General features: G+C 35.5%; 1 protein-coding gene across 3 annotated transcripts in view; it reads right to left on the bottom strand.

Annotated features, from left to right (window-relative positions):
• The window catches only part of GSK3B (glycogen synthase kinase 3 beta), a 199,928-nt gene that overhangs the window by 108,132 nt on the left and 76,747 nt on the right, over window positions 1–15,049 (bottom strand). For all 3 annotated transcript variants that reach the window (XM_047099859.1, XM_047099857.1, XM_047099858.1), the window contains exon 3: window positions 1,069–1,152. In XM_047099859.1, coding sequence (XP_046955815.1) covers window positions 1,069–1,152 — 84 coding nt within the window. The remainder of the gene's footprint in view (window positions 1–1,068; window positions 1,153–15,049) is intronic.

Genomic DNA, 15,049 nt, shown 5'->3' with positions numbered 1-15,049 from the left:
CCCATATTACAGGCTCTGTCATGAAAAAAATAACTTCTAAGGAAATAACTAAAATTTAATGGAAAATGATTAAACTCTGATACACTGGGAAGTAGTTACATGAAGTAAAAAGAACACTGGGCTTAGTAATCAAGAGGGATTACAGATCTAGGAACTTAAGATAATATGTGCAACTTGACGTCAAAAATATCAAATGAACCTATCCAAAGTCATATTTATTTAGCCAAAAAGATTAAGTGGTTTGTTATTTGCCCTGCCCCCTCACCAGAAACCAGTAAAGTAGAAATTTAAGGAAAATACTGAATCTGGGAAGAAAGGACAGTGAACAGGCAGAAAGAAGAAGGTAAAACAGAAGAAACAGACTTTCTGTGCTTCCATCTCCAGGGAGCACAATGACATTAATTATTATTATTTGAAGAGAAAAACCAAAAGGGTCAGGGATTCACAGTATATGGTCTTCTTAAATTATCCTTTGCTTTCACAAAATTAAATGCAATCATAAATAATGACCATGTATAACAAGCTCTATAATACTGTACCTTTCTAACTTTCTCCCTCACCAAGGATAGGTTAAATTTGCCTCCCAATGTTGAAGTCTCATTCTGGTCCTACTGAAGTCCTCCTGTTCCCCTTTCCCTCCAATACTTCCACTTAACAAAATGACATCATTTTCCACCCTCTAATAAACAACTAGAACTATCATGTGGCTCCAGAAACGCATAAGGAACACAGAAGTTTAAAAAATAAATAAATATATGTGTGTGTATGAGTGTGTATGTTTGTGTGTGTGTGTAAAGAACTAAAGACAAATGTTCCAAAAAAGAAAATTCTTCAAAATTCATTTCCCTTTATCATCTCATTAACATTTTCTGATACAACTACTGATAGTCAATGATTATGTCTTGAGCTCAGGATTACTAGGGCTTATGCTTTAGAATTCTTCCATTTAATATTAGCAAAACTGTTTCACTCACTGGGCCAGGGTGGGGGATCGGGTGCAGAACAAGGACTATTTTTAGAATAACAAGTCTATCACAATATTCAGTACACACTTTCTTCAAGACCTACCTTCTCACCACTTGAGTAGAAGAAATAACGCAATCGAACTATGTTACAGTGATCTAGCTTTCTCATGATTTGGAGCTCTCGGTTCTGAAAAGGAAACACATGAAAATATTTTTTAAAGGATAAATGCTATTCACCATATTGACTACGATACTAAAATTTCATAATAAACACTACAAAGAACAGGCCATGGATATGTTACTAAAAAGTATGGTCTAGGGGTTGGGAGGCTGGGCAACATAGGTGAAGGGGATTAAGGGGTACAAAGTGCCCACTGTAGAATGAATAAATCATAGGGATGAAAAGTACAGCACAGGGAATATAGTCAATAATACCGTAATACACTTATCATGGTAAGAATTTCATAATGTATATAACTGTCAAATCACTATGTTGTACACTTGAAATTAATATAATATTATGTCAATTATACTTCAATTAAAAATTTAAAAACTAAAACAATAACAAAAATTTTCTAAACAAGATAAAAAGTATGGTCTGTACTGACCTGCAAACTATTTGTTATTAGTCTATGAACTATTTACTACTGCCTTGCGATAAGATAAACACAGAAATTGAGAATAAGTGCTTAGAATCTTTCACAGCAATTTGACAGAATAATTTCATATTTATGAATCTTAAGAGTGGGGCCTATATTTTGTATTTTTTAATTTCACTTTTCTAGTAATTGATTTGTATTTTATGTTACAAAAATATCAGTCTGATGAACTGGAAATTTTTTTAACTAATACTTCACAACTAATAGCTTGAGAAGCAGTGATCTATATTATGACAGAGATACCTGGAATGAGCTATTATTACTGGAATCTTTCACAACTGTAATAAAAATCAGCTTCTCACTAAACACATAAATTTGGGTGCAAAGAGCTCTTACAAGCCCCACTATCTTCCAAGATATGGTCAAAAAAAAATTTTTTTTGAGAGCCCCATAAGACAGGTTCAGTTGCTAAGTTTTACAGAGTTATAATAGGACATCCCAGAAACTGTACAGTCCTGATAAATTTATAAACCACACAAATAATTTTTCCTTTGGGGAGTTTCAAAGTTATGTTCATTCTTCATGAAAAGAAACCATCAAATAATATGATGGCTTCCTAACAACATAAGTTTTTGCAGTAATAAATTCGAAGAGTATATATTAACAAAGAAGATACATTCCAACAATATACTTGGCTGTCAAAAGTCCAGTTAATAAAGGCAAATTACATAACAGAAAAAATATTAAAAAGTACCAGCTATATGATCAGGAAATATAAAATTTCAGGTAAAATAGTGAATTAGAAGAGCTACAAAACATAAAAGTTAATATACCTGGGAATCTGGATGGAAAAAATGCTTTATGGTTAGAAAAAAAAAAAGCCAAAAAAAGAGGGGCTGGGGGTTGCACAGCAGATGAGGAGCCTAATCAGCAGAACTATCCTAGAACAGAGTGGTCCCCAGTTCTTAGATGATAGAAGGGGCTCCTGGATGGCTTAGTCAGTTGCACATCTAACTTCGGCTCAGGTCATGAACTCGCCATTTGTGAGTTTGAGTCCCGCGTCGGGCTCTGTGCTGACAGCTCAGATCCTGGCGCCTGCTTTGGATTCTGTCTCCCTCTCTCTCTGCTCCTCCCCCACTTGTGCGCTCTCTCAAAAATAAATAAATGTAAAAAAAATTTTAAAGAAAATAATTTATGTAATACTAACAAAAAAAAAAAATCAAACCTGGACCTACAAATGGCACCTTAAAAAACGAAGGCCATACATGAGAACAGAGGAACAAAACCATGAGAGGTAAGCAAACAAAAAGCAACATGGCACAGGTAATTCCAACCGTAACAAAAACCACATAAAATGTAATTAACTAAGCACACAATCAAAGGCAGAGAATGTCAGATTCAATAAGAAAGCAAGCTCCAACTATATTCTCTCTCTGATACACACACTTCAGATTCAAAGACACCAACAGCTTGAAAGTAAAAGGATGGAAAAAGATACAGCAAGTAAACAGCACCAAGAGATCTGGAGCAGCAATGTTATTAGCAGACAAAGTAAATTCTGAGAGACAGCGATTTCCCCATTTCCTACCAGATAAAGTCTAAATCACTTCATATTCTGGTTCCTTATTATCAGCTTCATGTTATCTTCCACTCATAACCAACATGATCATAACTAGATCCCACTTCTCACTCTTTCTGACCATATTATCTCATTCCCAATTCTAAACCACTGATCACATCATCACTGGAATGTCTTGATCCCTCCCTTCCACCTACACACATTCTATCCATCCTTGAAGTTCCTATTCAACTCCCACCTCTTTCACAAGGCTATCCCCAGCTGTTCCAACTCACACTAATCTTCTCTAATCTCTAAATTCCTGCAGCACCTACCAATATTTTAGAATTGAGTATATACTTTCTTGGTTTTTATTTTTGTAAACTGTAGTTCAATAGTGTCATATAAAAGAATGCGTTTCAAAAAGTACCTTATAGAAATCAGATACTACATTGTAGTCACTGTAGGGAAACACAACACACACTAACACAACTTGTCCAACTAACTTACTATACATGTGCCTTAAGAAAAGCTGAATTTTGTATCTTTCTGTATCAGAGACGGAGCTCTCAAAGCTGGTTACTTTGTCTTTCACAGAGTAAATTCCCTGTTTTTATAATTTCTTCTGCCTTACAACTTGCTGTAGACCCGTATTCTCAAACTGTGGGATCAGCCAATCAGGAAATGAGAAGGGGGTGGGTAAGGAGAAAAGAATAAGAAGTTTAATACAGTAAGACTAAGGACTTTTTCATCAAACTTACTTCAGTTATTTTTCTGTGCACTGGGTTGCAATGTAAAATCTACTTCTTACTACAAGATCATAGTTAAAAATTTTAAATCCATTGTAGAAAAACAACCTGTCTATAAAGGCAAATTTTTTCCAATACAGAAATGATAAAAACTTACATGTAAACTATTTTTATCATTCCCACCTAAAACAAAATAAGAGAAAACAAAAAGACTGCTCAAGATGGAATAAATAACACACAAGTATAAGAAAACCTGAAAGGTACATTTAAAGGAAAAATTATCCTTTTGGTTTAACCAATAGCCATTAACATATACCCTCCTCTAAACTAGACAGGGGCTATTGTTCATTTTTACATCATTTGACATCTCACACTTTAAAAAAAGTGGGGGGGGGGGTACTTCCAAAGCTAAAAGCACTGTGTCAAGGGAATCCCTAAAGGGTACTTTATGTACCCTATGTAAAATTCAATAAAGGAAAAGCTAACTTTTAGGTGAGGTAACAACCAGAAAGCTTAATAATACTGTAGATGTCAGGTAGGCAGCATATGGCTATCATCTTCTCTTCTTCACCAAATTTCATTCCACTGGATCTTTCCTACCATAGAAAGTTCCATTTTCATAAAATCTAGTAAAATAGGACTGACTTCAAAAGTTTTGCTTCAGGGGTGCTGGGTGGCTCAGTCGGTTAAGCATCCAACTCTTGTTTTCCACTCAAGTCATGATCTCTCAGTTGGTGAGTTTGAGCCCTGCATTGGGCTCTGCACTGACAACAGTGTGGACCCTGCTTGGGATTCTCTCTCTTTCTCTTTATCTCTGACTCTCCCCTGCTTACTCTCTCTCTCTCTCTCAAAATCGATAAACTTAAAAAAAAAAAAAAAAAGTTTTGCTTCAAAGGCTATTTTGTCCAAAACATACCTTCTTCTTCAAAAAGGAATTACCTAAAGTTCCATCATCCTTCTTCTGAAATCACACTAGGACTGAAAAAGTGTTTATTTCAATCCATTTCTAAATCTTTGATTCCAGAGTAAATTCAGATACCCCCAAAGACCCTACAATTGGCTAGAATGTCACCTCAAAATAATTCCCTGTGTACAACAAATATTTTGAAGCTAATTATGTGTCAGAGCCAGGGCTCTGAGCGTATAAAAATTCATAGTCCTCACAGTTTTCAATGGGTAAGCAAACCAAACAATTACAATACAATGTGGAAACTGTAGGTCACTCAGATAGTGCGATAGGGTAAATGGGGATTTGGACCTATAAAAATTTTGCTTATTAGTACCTTGAAAAATTCGGGAAAGAGACCTGGTGGAAAGTTTTAAATATAATGCTAAAAAGTTTGAATACTACAAGCCATGAAGAACCACTAATATGTTCTAAGCAAGAGATTTGTTTTGGGAAGATCACTGGTTATCAAAAAAAGTTTTTTGTTTTTAAGGAGAAGATAAATTAAACTAAGACCTGTACGGAGGTAGAAAGAGTCAAGACAGAAGGAAGAGAATGGCTCTGAGAGGCAGATCAACAGTTATTTGATCACATACTGTTACTGCTTTGGTAAATGGAAGGAGGGGAGTGATAACTATCAAACTTCTGACTCATGTGACTATTAACATGGCAATAGAGTTCACTGGCCTAGGAAGCTGTTTTGGAAGAAGGAAGGAATGAGTTCAGTTTGGGACACGTTTAGCTTTAAATGCCTGAAGGACACAGATATGTAAAGGTCCAGAAAGCAATCTGATATGTTCATCTTATCCTCTAGCAAGAGGTCTAGATGGTTCTTGAAGCTACAGGAATAGATAAAATTGCCTGTAAAAGAAGAAGGAGGTAGCCAAAGTCTCCAGGAGCAGAAAAGCCTATAAAGAACACTAAAAAAGAAACTGGTTAGGTAGTAAAAACCTAGACGATGGTGTCACATAAGCCCCAAGACAGGTAAGATATTCTGAAGAAGATCCTGGAGAATATGAACATTTAGGCAGACAGATGAAAAGGAATCATACAAGAAACTGAGAATGAGCAAAGCTGTAAAAGATGAATCACCAAAATAATACATTAGAATAAGGGTCAGTCAACATTTTCTATAAAGGGCCAGATTATAAATACTTTAGGCTTGCAGCCCACAGTCTCTGTTGCAATTATTCAACTCTACAGAAAAGCAGTCAACAATATGCAAAGGAATGGGTGGCTATGTATATCCCAATAAAACTTTATTTACAAAAAGAGGCAACAGACACACAGTTTGCCATCTTTTGTTCTAGAAGCCAAGGAAAGAAAATTCTTTATATATTCAATCTCTTTCACAACTTAGCACGCATGCGTGCATGCATACACACACACACACACACACACACACACACACACACACACACACACATCGTATATATAGTGGACTTTCTAATATCAACTAATGTTCTGGAAGTTTACTGTAACATTTTTCTTTTACATTACTATAATTAGACATATATAAATAAATAATCTAAATTGTGAATTAGATATAAAATACATACTGCTCAGGTAGGCTTAAAATCTTCTACAAAGAAATTTCAATTTTGAATCCTCTTTCTCTCTGACCTCACATTCAATCTGTCAAAAAATCCTGCTGGGTTCTACCTTCAAAATATATCCAAGGGGCACCTGGCTGTCTTAGTAGAGCATGAGACTCTTGATCTTGGGGTTATGAGCCGGAGCCCCACAATCTCTAAAATCTAAAAAAAAAAATTTATATAATTCTCCAAGCTTTTAGCAATTGCACTCTTGGGCACTTACGCAACAGAAATTTATGTTCACACAAAAACCTATGGATGAATGTTCATAGCCATATTATTCAGAATAGCTACCAGATGTCTTTCAAAGGGTGAATGGATAAACAAACCATAGTATACTATACTATGAAATACTACTCAGCAATAGAAAAAAACTAATTATTGACATATGCAACAACTTTAATGAATCTCCAGAGAATTATGCTGGGCAAATAAAGCCAATCCCAAAAGGTTACGTACACTATTTATTCTATTGATAAACATTCTTGAAATAACAAAGTTATAGATATGGGAAACAGATTGCTGGTTGTTGCAAGGGTTTTAAATTAGGGGTTAAGAGTGGAGGAATGGCAGGGAGAAAAATAAGTATGGTTATAAGAGGGTTCTTGTGATGATGGAACTGTTCTAGTGAATACACAAAACTACACATATAATAAAACTGTACAGAAGTACACACACACACACACACACACACACACACACACACAAAGTAAATCTGGGGAAATCTCAACAAGACTGGTGGATTGTATTAATGTCAAGATCCTGACTGTGATGCTGTGCTATATTTTGTAAGATGTTACCACTGAGGGAAACTGGGTAAAGGGTACATGGTATCTCTCTGTATTACTTCTACAATTGCAGATATATTTACAATTATCTCACTACAAAAAACAATAAAAATACATGGTGTGTGTGTGTATCTCCAGGGTGTAATCATTTCTCACTACCTCTCTAGTGCAAGTCTTTCAGCTTCCCTCTGTTCACCTTCCATCTATGTTCAACAAAGCAGGCAGAGTGATTTTCACGTTTTAAAATATAAGATAGACTATGAGATTTCTCTGCTTAAAACCTCCAGTGGCTCCCTACCTTGAAGAGAGTTAAAGCCAAAATCCTTACTATAGCCAACAAGGCTTCTCCCAACTGCCCTACCCATTGGAGAAAACATTTGTAAATCATATATCTGACAAGGAATCTGTATCCAGAATAAAGAACTCTAGTCAACAATAAAAAGCCAAAATGAGCAAAGGAAGGACTTCTGGTCTCCAGCCCAGTATGTAAGGAGCTTGGAAGTCATCCTTCCCATCTTCACAGAGCTGAACCACTGAAAAAAGTCAACAACTCTTCTTAAATCCATTAAAGAATTGAGGGCTCATGTGGCAAACCACTGCCCTAAAAACTGGAAACAGGCACATATACAGAATCACAGCTTACTGGAGCAGAAACCCAGGAGCAGAAACTGCCTCTGGAGTCAGTACCAGTAGAGGAAAACCTAAACTGTAATGGACAGAGGAGCAGTATGAACAAGTCTGAGAGTTAAAAACTCCAGAGGGGGCCTCCACATGTTTCTCAGTTTTATTTCTAGGAGCCCTACCAGGTCCTTACAGTGAAAATCTAGGAAATATCTGGAGATGAGATGAAACATTTATAAACAGGCCCAAGAGTATTCTGTTTTGCTTGTTTTTTTTTTTTTATGTTTATTTATTTTTGAGAGAGATAGAGTGTGAGTGGGGAGAGGCAGAAAGAGAGAGAGACACGGAATCCAAAGCAGGCTCCAGGCTCTGAGCTGTTAGCACAGAGCCCAATGCGGGGCTCAAACCCACAAACCGTGAGATCATGACCTCAGATGAAGCCAGAGCTTAACCGACTGAGCCACCCAGGCACCCCAGAGTATTCTGTTAAGACCTGCCCTCAAAGAAAACTATTCTACCAGAGCAACTGAACTGGAGGAAAAGAAATACCCAATTCTAGCCTTCTCTAGACTTAGATGTGGGGAAAAAGAAATACCCAATTCTAACCTCTTCCTATGTGTGAGAAGAGAGATATAAAACTCCAGCCCCTTCTAGTCTTCTTATCTCACCTATGAGAGGGGAGGAGGATTAAAAAACTGAAAAAACATTTGTAAAGGTCAAGCCCTAAAAAAGACCTATTACCTAAATAACTTTTAGTGAATATGTCATAACCAGCTTTCAACAAAAAATTTACAAAAAAATACTAAAAGACTAAAATTAAAGTGTGACTACACATAACAGGCATCAGAATCACTGAAATTTAGTGGAGATGTTCAAATTATCAGACCAGGAATTTAAAACAATTGATTAATATTGTAAAGTAGCTCTAATGGAAAAAGTAGGTAACACAAAAACAGATGGGTAATATAAGCAGAGAGAGATGGAAACTTTAAAAAGAGTCAAAAGTAAATGCCAGAAATCAAAATCACTGTAACAGAAACCAACAATGCCTTTGATAGGCTCATGAATACACTGGACATGGCCAAGGAGAGAACCAGTAAGCCTAAAGAAACGTCGATAGAAATTTTCAAAACTGAAATGCAGAGAAAAATAAAAAATAAAAAATAACTGACTATCCAAGAACTATGAGGCAATTACAAAACCTGTAATGTATGCATAATGAGAATACCACAAGGCAAAGAGACAAAGGAACAGAAAAAACATTTGAAGCAACAATTGAGAATTTCTCAAAATTAATGTCAGATACCAAACCACACATGCAGGAAGCTCAGAGAACATAAAGAAGGATTAATACCAAAAAATCTACAGCTAGGCATATCATTTTCAAAATGCAAAAGATCAAAGAGAAAGAAGAAATCTTGAAAGAAGATGGGGAGGGGGGCGACCTCACCCATAGACAAGCAAAGATAAGAACTGCATTGAGCTTCTTTTCAAAAGTCATGCAAACAAGAAGAGTGAAGTAAAATATTTTAAATGTTGAAAGAAAAAAATCTAGAATTCTGCATCCAGTGAAATTATTATTCAAATGTGGAGAAATACAGACTTTCTCAGAAAACAAAAATTAACAGAATTTGTCAAGAGTAGACCTGCCATCCAAGAAATGTTAAAGTAAAATATTTACCAGAAGAACGGAAAATGACATAGGTAAGAAATCTGTACCTATGTAAAGAAAGAAAGAGTATTAAAGAATAATGAAAGTAGAATATATTTTACTTTTCTTATTCTTAATTGATCTAGCTGCAACAGTTTGTTCAAAATAACAGCAGCAATAATGTATTCAGTGATTATAGCTTATGGATTAGTGAAACTAATGACAGTAATGTTATATGGAATGAGAAGGAGAAATTGGGAATACTCTGTCATAAGGTAATTGCACTATCCCTGATTAGTACAGTCTCCTTAAAAGTACAGTTCGAAAAGTTGTAAATGTACACTGTAGACTCAATGGGAAAAGATACTGGCAAATGACATATCAGATAAAGGGTTAGTATCCAAAATCTATAAAGAAGTTATCAAACCCAACACCCAAAAAACCCAAATAATCCACCGAAAAAATGGGCAAAAGACATGAATAGACACTTTTCCAAAGAAGACATCCAACTGTCTGACACATGAAAAATGCTCAACATCACTCATCATCAGGGAAATACAAATCAAAACCACAATGATGTACACCTCACACCTGTCAGAATGATTAAAATTAACAACTCAGACAACAACAGATGTTGGCAAGGATGTGGAGAAAGAGGAACCCTTTTGCACTGCTAATGGGAATGCAAACTGGTGCAGCCACTCTGGAAAACAGTATGGAGGTTCTTCAAAAAATTAAAAATAGAGCTACACTACAACCCAGCAATTGCACAACTAGGTATTTATCCAAAGGATACAGGAGTGTTGATTTGAAGGGGCACATGCACCCCAATGTTTACAGCAGTACTATCAACAACAGCCAAAGTATGGAAAGAGCCCAAATGTCCACTGACTGATGAATGCATAAAGAAGATGTGGTATACAGGGGCGCCTGGGTGGCGCAGTCGGTTAAGCGTCCGACTTCAGCCAGGTCACGATCTCGCGGTCCGTGAGTTCGAGCCCCGCGTCAGGCTCTGGGCTGACAGCTCGGAGCCTGGAGCCTGTTTCCGATTCTGTGTCTCCCTCTCTCTCTGCCCCTCCCCCATTCATGCTCTGTCTCTCTCTGTCCCAAAAATAAATAAACGTTGAAAAAAAAAAAAATTTTAAAGAAGATGTGGTATATAGATATACAATGGAATATTATTTGGCGATTAAAAAAAAATGAAATCTTGCCATTTGCACAACATGGATGAAACTAGAGTATATTACACTAAGCGTTACACTAAGCGAAATAAGTTAGTTGGAGAAAGACAGATATCATATGATAGGGGAAGGGAAGCAAAAAATAAGATAAAAAAGAAGAGGGAGATAAACCAAACCATAGGAGACTCTTAACTACAAAGAACAAACTGAGGGTTGCTGGTGAGGTGTTGAGTGGGGGTAAAGGCTAAAGGGGCAAGGAGCATTAAGGAGGTCACTTGTTGGGATAAGCACTAGATGTTATATATAAATGAATCACTAAATTCTATTCCTGAAATTTTAAAAAAATGTTGAGGGGAAAGCATGAAAGAAGAGTAACAAATATTTGACATTTTTTTTATAACTGGAACTTCTACTTTTGTGTGCTTGAAATTTTCCATAATAAAAAGTTAAAAATATATATTCAAAAATAAATGCTAGAAACCAAATACATTTTGATTAATACATTTCAGAGAGAGGAGGAAAAAAATGGAATCAAATAAAATGCTCAGTTAAAAACAGATAAAACAGAAAAAGAAAGGAAGACAAAAGAAGAAACAAGAGCACTGAATAGAAACAGCAACAAATATGGCAAAACTATGATCCAACTATATCAATAATTTCCTTAAACATCAAAAGCCTAAATATACTGACATGAAAGACAGAGACTGTCAGTGCATTTAAAAAATAAACTTATACAATGTCATGTCAATTATATCTCAAGTTTTAAAATAAAACTTGATAAAAAAATTAATTTTAAAAAGACTCAACTATATATAATCTACAAGAAACCCACCTTAAAGGACACAAATACATTTAAAAAAAGGGACGGACACAATGAGAAAACTACAGACCAATATTCCTGATGAATACTAATACAAAAACCTTCGAAAAAATACTAGCAAACCAAACTCAATAGCACACTGAAAGGATTATAAGCCACAACCAAGTTTTATACCTATAATGCAAAGATTTATACTTGGAACTCAAGAATGGTTCTATATACAAAAATCAATCAATGAAAACATACCACGTTAGCAACATGAAGGACAAAAGCCAGATGACCATCTCAATTGGTACAGAAAAAGCATTTAACAAAATTCAACACTGTTTCATGATAAGCATGTTCACCAAACTAGGAATATAAGGAAACTGCCTCAATATGTTATACATGATGAAAAGCCCACTGTTAACGTATTCAAAGCCGAAAAAAATTGAAAGCTTTCCCTCTAAGATCAGGACCAAGGCAAGGATGCCCATTTTGCCACTACTATTCAACAAAGTACTTAAAATCATAGCCAGAGCAATTAGACAAGAAAAATAAATAACAAAAGGTATCCAAATTGGAAAAGAAGCAAAATCATCTCTGTTCACAGAGGGATGATCTTATGTGTAGAAAACTCTAAAGAATTAAAAAAGAAAAGGCTATTACAACTAAGAAATGATTTCAGCAAAGTTTTAGATACAAACTGAACACTTAAAAATTGGTTCTATTGATTGCTCATTTGAACAATCAAAAAAGAAAGCAATCTCATTTACTATAGCATCAAAAAGGATAAAATGCTTAAGAAAAAAAACCCAATCGGGGCGCCTGGGTGGCTCGGTCGGTTAAGCGTCCGACTTCAGCTCAGGTCATGATCTCACGGTCCGTGAGTTTGAGCCCCGCGCCAGGCTCTGTGCTGACAGCTCAGAGCCTGGAGCGTGTTTCAGATTCTGTGTCTCCCTCTCTCTCTGCCCCTCCCCTGTTCATGCTCTGTCTCTCTCTGTCTCAAAAATAAATAAATGTTAAAAAAAAAATTTTTTTTTAAAAGAAAAAACCCAACCAAGGAGGTAGATTTATACACTGAAAACTGTTAAGACACTGCCAAAAGAAATCAAAGAAGATAGGAATAAATGGAAAGACATTCCATGCTTGTAGCTTAAAAGACTTAGTAACATTAAAATGTCAATACTACCCAAACCCATACAGAGATTCAGTGCAATCCCTATCATAATGCCAATGGCATTTTTGCAGGAATAGAAAAACCAAATCCCAAAATTTATATAGAATTTGAAGAGACCCCAAATAACCAAAACAATCTTGAAAAGGAAGAACAAAGTTGGAAGTCTAATACTTCTTAATTTGAAAACAAACTACAAACCAATAGTAATCAAGACAGTATGGAATTAGCAGAGAGACAAATACATAGACAACTGGAACAGAAAAGAAAAACCAGATATAAACCCTCATGTATGGCCAAATAATTTTCAACAATAGTGTCAAGACTACACAATGGGAAAAAGACAGTTTCTTACCCTTATGGGTGTTGGAAAAACTGGACTAAGAAGCAAAAGAATGAAGATAAAACTTTACCTTATACCACACACAAAAATTAACTCAAAAGGGATTGAAGACCTAGACATGATACCTAAAACTATAAAAATCCTATAAGCAAATATAGGAGAAGAGCATCAGAACACTGGAGATGGCAATGTACTTGATTTTTGGTGACTGTTTTATTTCACTTAGCAATAATATCCTTAAGGTTCATTCCTTGTTGTTGCAAGTGATAGGGGACACCAAAAAGTGCAAACAACTAAAGCAAAAATAAGACAAATGGGACTATGACAAACTTAAAAACTTCAGACTGTCAATGGGAACAATAAAAGCACAAACTCCCTTATGTGGACTCCTTAAAAAACGAACAAAAAGGTCAAACTCAAAGAAACAGAGTAGAATGGTGATTACAAGGGGCTGGGGGAGTGGGGAAGATGGAGTCTTCAGTTATAAAATGAAGAAATTCAGGGAAACTAATATACAACATGGTAAGGATAGTTATTGTATAGCTGAAATTTGCTAAGAGAGATCTTAAATGTTGTCACCACATGCACATGTGCAAAAACAGGTAACTATGTGAGATGAGGAATATGCTGATTAACCCGACTGAGGCAATTATTTCACAATGCATACACAGATCATCATGGTGTACACTTTAAATATATGCAATTTTATGTCAATTAGACCTCAATAAAACTGGGGGGGGGGAAGAGTTCAGCAAAATACAAACTTAGAAGAAATAGTTACGATGGTAAATTTAAGGTTATATATATTTTTTTAAGTAAAGGGATGGAGAATGTACACTGTACTAAGAGTAATAAAAAAAACTGGAGTAGTTATATTAATTTCAGGCAAAGCAGACTTCAGAGTAAGGATAATTTTCAGGGATAAAGGGGGGCATTACATAATGAAAAAGTGATCAGTTCTTGAAGAAGACAACAATTCTTAATGTGAATGCACCTAACAAAAGACTATCAAAACACTTGAGGCAAAAACGAATAGAATCATGAGGAGAAATAGACAAATCCGTTATTACAGAGACTTAAACACCCCTTTATCAGTTATTGACAGATCCAGCAAGCAGAAAATCAATAAGGACATAGTTGAACTGAATGACACTATTGAGCAACTGGATCTAATAAACATTTATAGAAAAATGTATCCAACAACAGCAGAATACATCCTCAATTTGATAAAGAACATCTGCAAAACTCTACAGCTAACATACTTAATGAGAAGAAACTGGGTGTTTTCCTACTAAGATCAGGAACAAGAGAAAAAAAGACTTCACTCCCATTCAACACCGTACAGAATACAATAAGGAAAAAAAAACGGAAATAAAAGGCATCCAAACTGGAAGAGAAGAAATGAAATTATCTTTGTTTACAAAGATTGTAAAAATCTGCTTGTAAAAATCTCAAAAAATCAACAATAAAACCTCCTGGAACTATTAAGTGATTATAGCAAGATTGCGGGTACAAGTTTAAGGTACAAAAGTCAAATGCTTTCTTATATACCAGTAATAAAAAATTTGGAATTTGGAATTAAAAACAATACAATTTATGTTAGCACCCCCCACAAATGAAATGCTTAAGTATAAATCCAATAAAATATGTGTAAAATTTACATGAGGACACCCATAAAACCCTGAGGAAAGAAATCAAAGATCTAAATAAACAGAAACATATTGCATGTGCATGGATAGGAGAACTTAATACTGTCATGATGCCAGTCCTTTCTAACATGATCTATACTCAATGCAATGCCAAACAAAAAACCCAGCAAGTTATTTTATGGACACCCAGTAGTGAACACAATATTGAAGAACAACCAAAAGACTGTCACTGAATGACTTCAAGACTTACTATATAAAGCTACAGTTAAAAAAAAAAAAAAGTGAGGGGCACCTGGGTAGCTCAGCTGGTTAAGCATCCAACTCTTGGTTTAGGCTCAGGTCATAATCTCACAGTTTGTAGGTTCGAACCCTGCATTGAGCTTTGCACTGATAATGTGGAGCCTGCTTGGGATTCTCTCCTGTTCTGT

This window comes from Lynx rufus, unplaced genomic scaffold, assembly GCF_022079265.1.
Source record: "Lynx rufus isolate CCGP_SWC_20201006 ecotype Redwood Valley unplaced genomic scaffold, mLynRuf1.p SCAF_5, whole genome shotgun sequence".
Classification (NCBI taxonomy): domain Eukaryota; kingdom Metazoa; phylum Chordata; class Mammalia; order Carnivora; family Felidae; genus Lynx; species Lynx rufus.
Note: the sequence above shows the minus strand (reverse complement) of the source record. Positions and strands in the feature narration are given on the sequence as shown.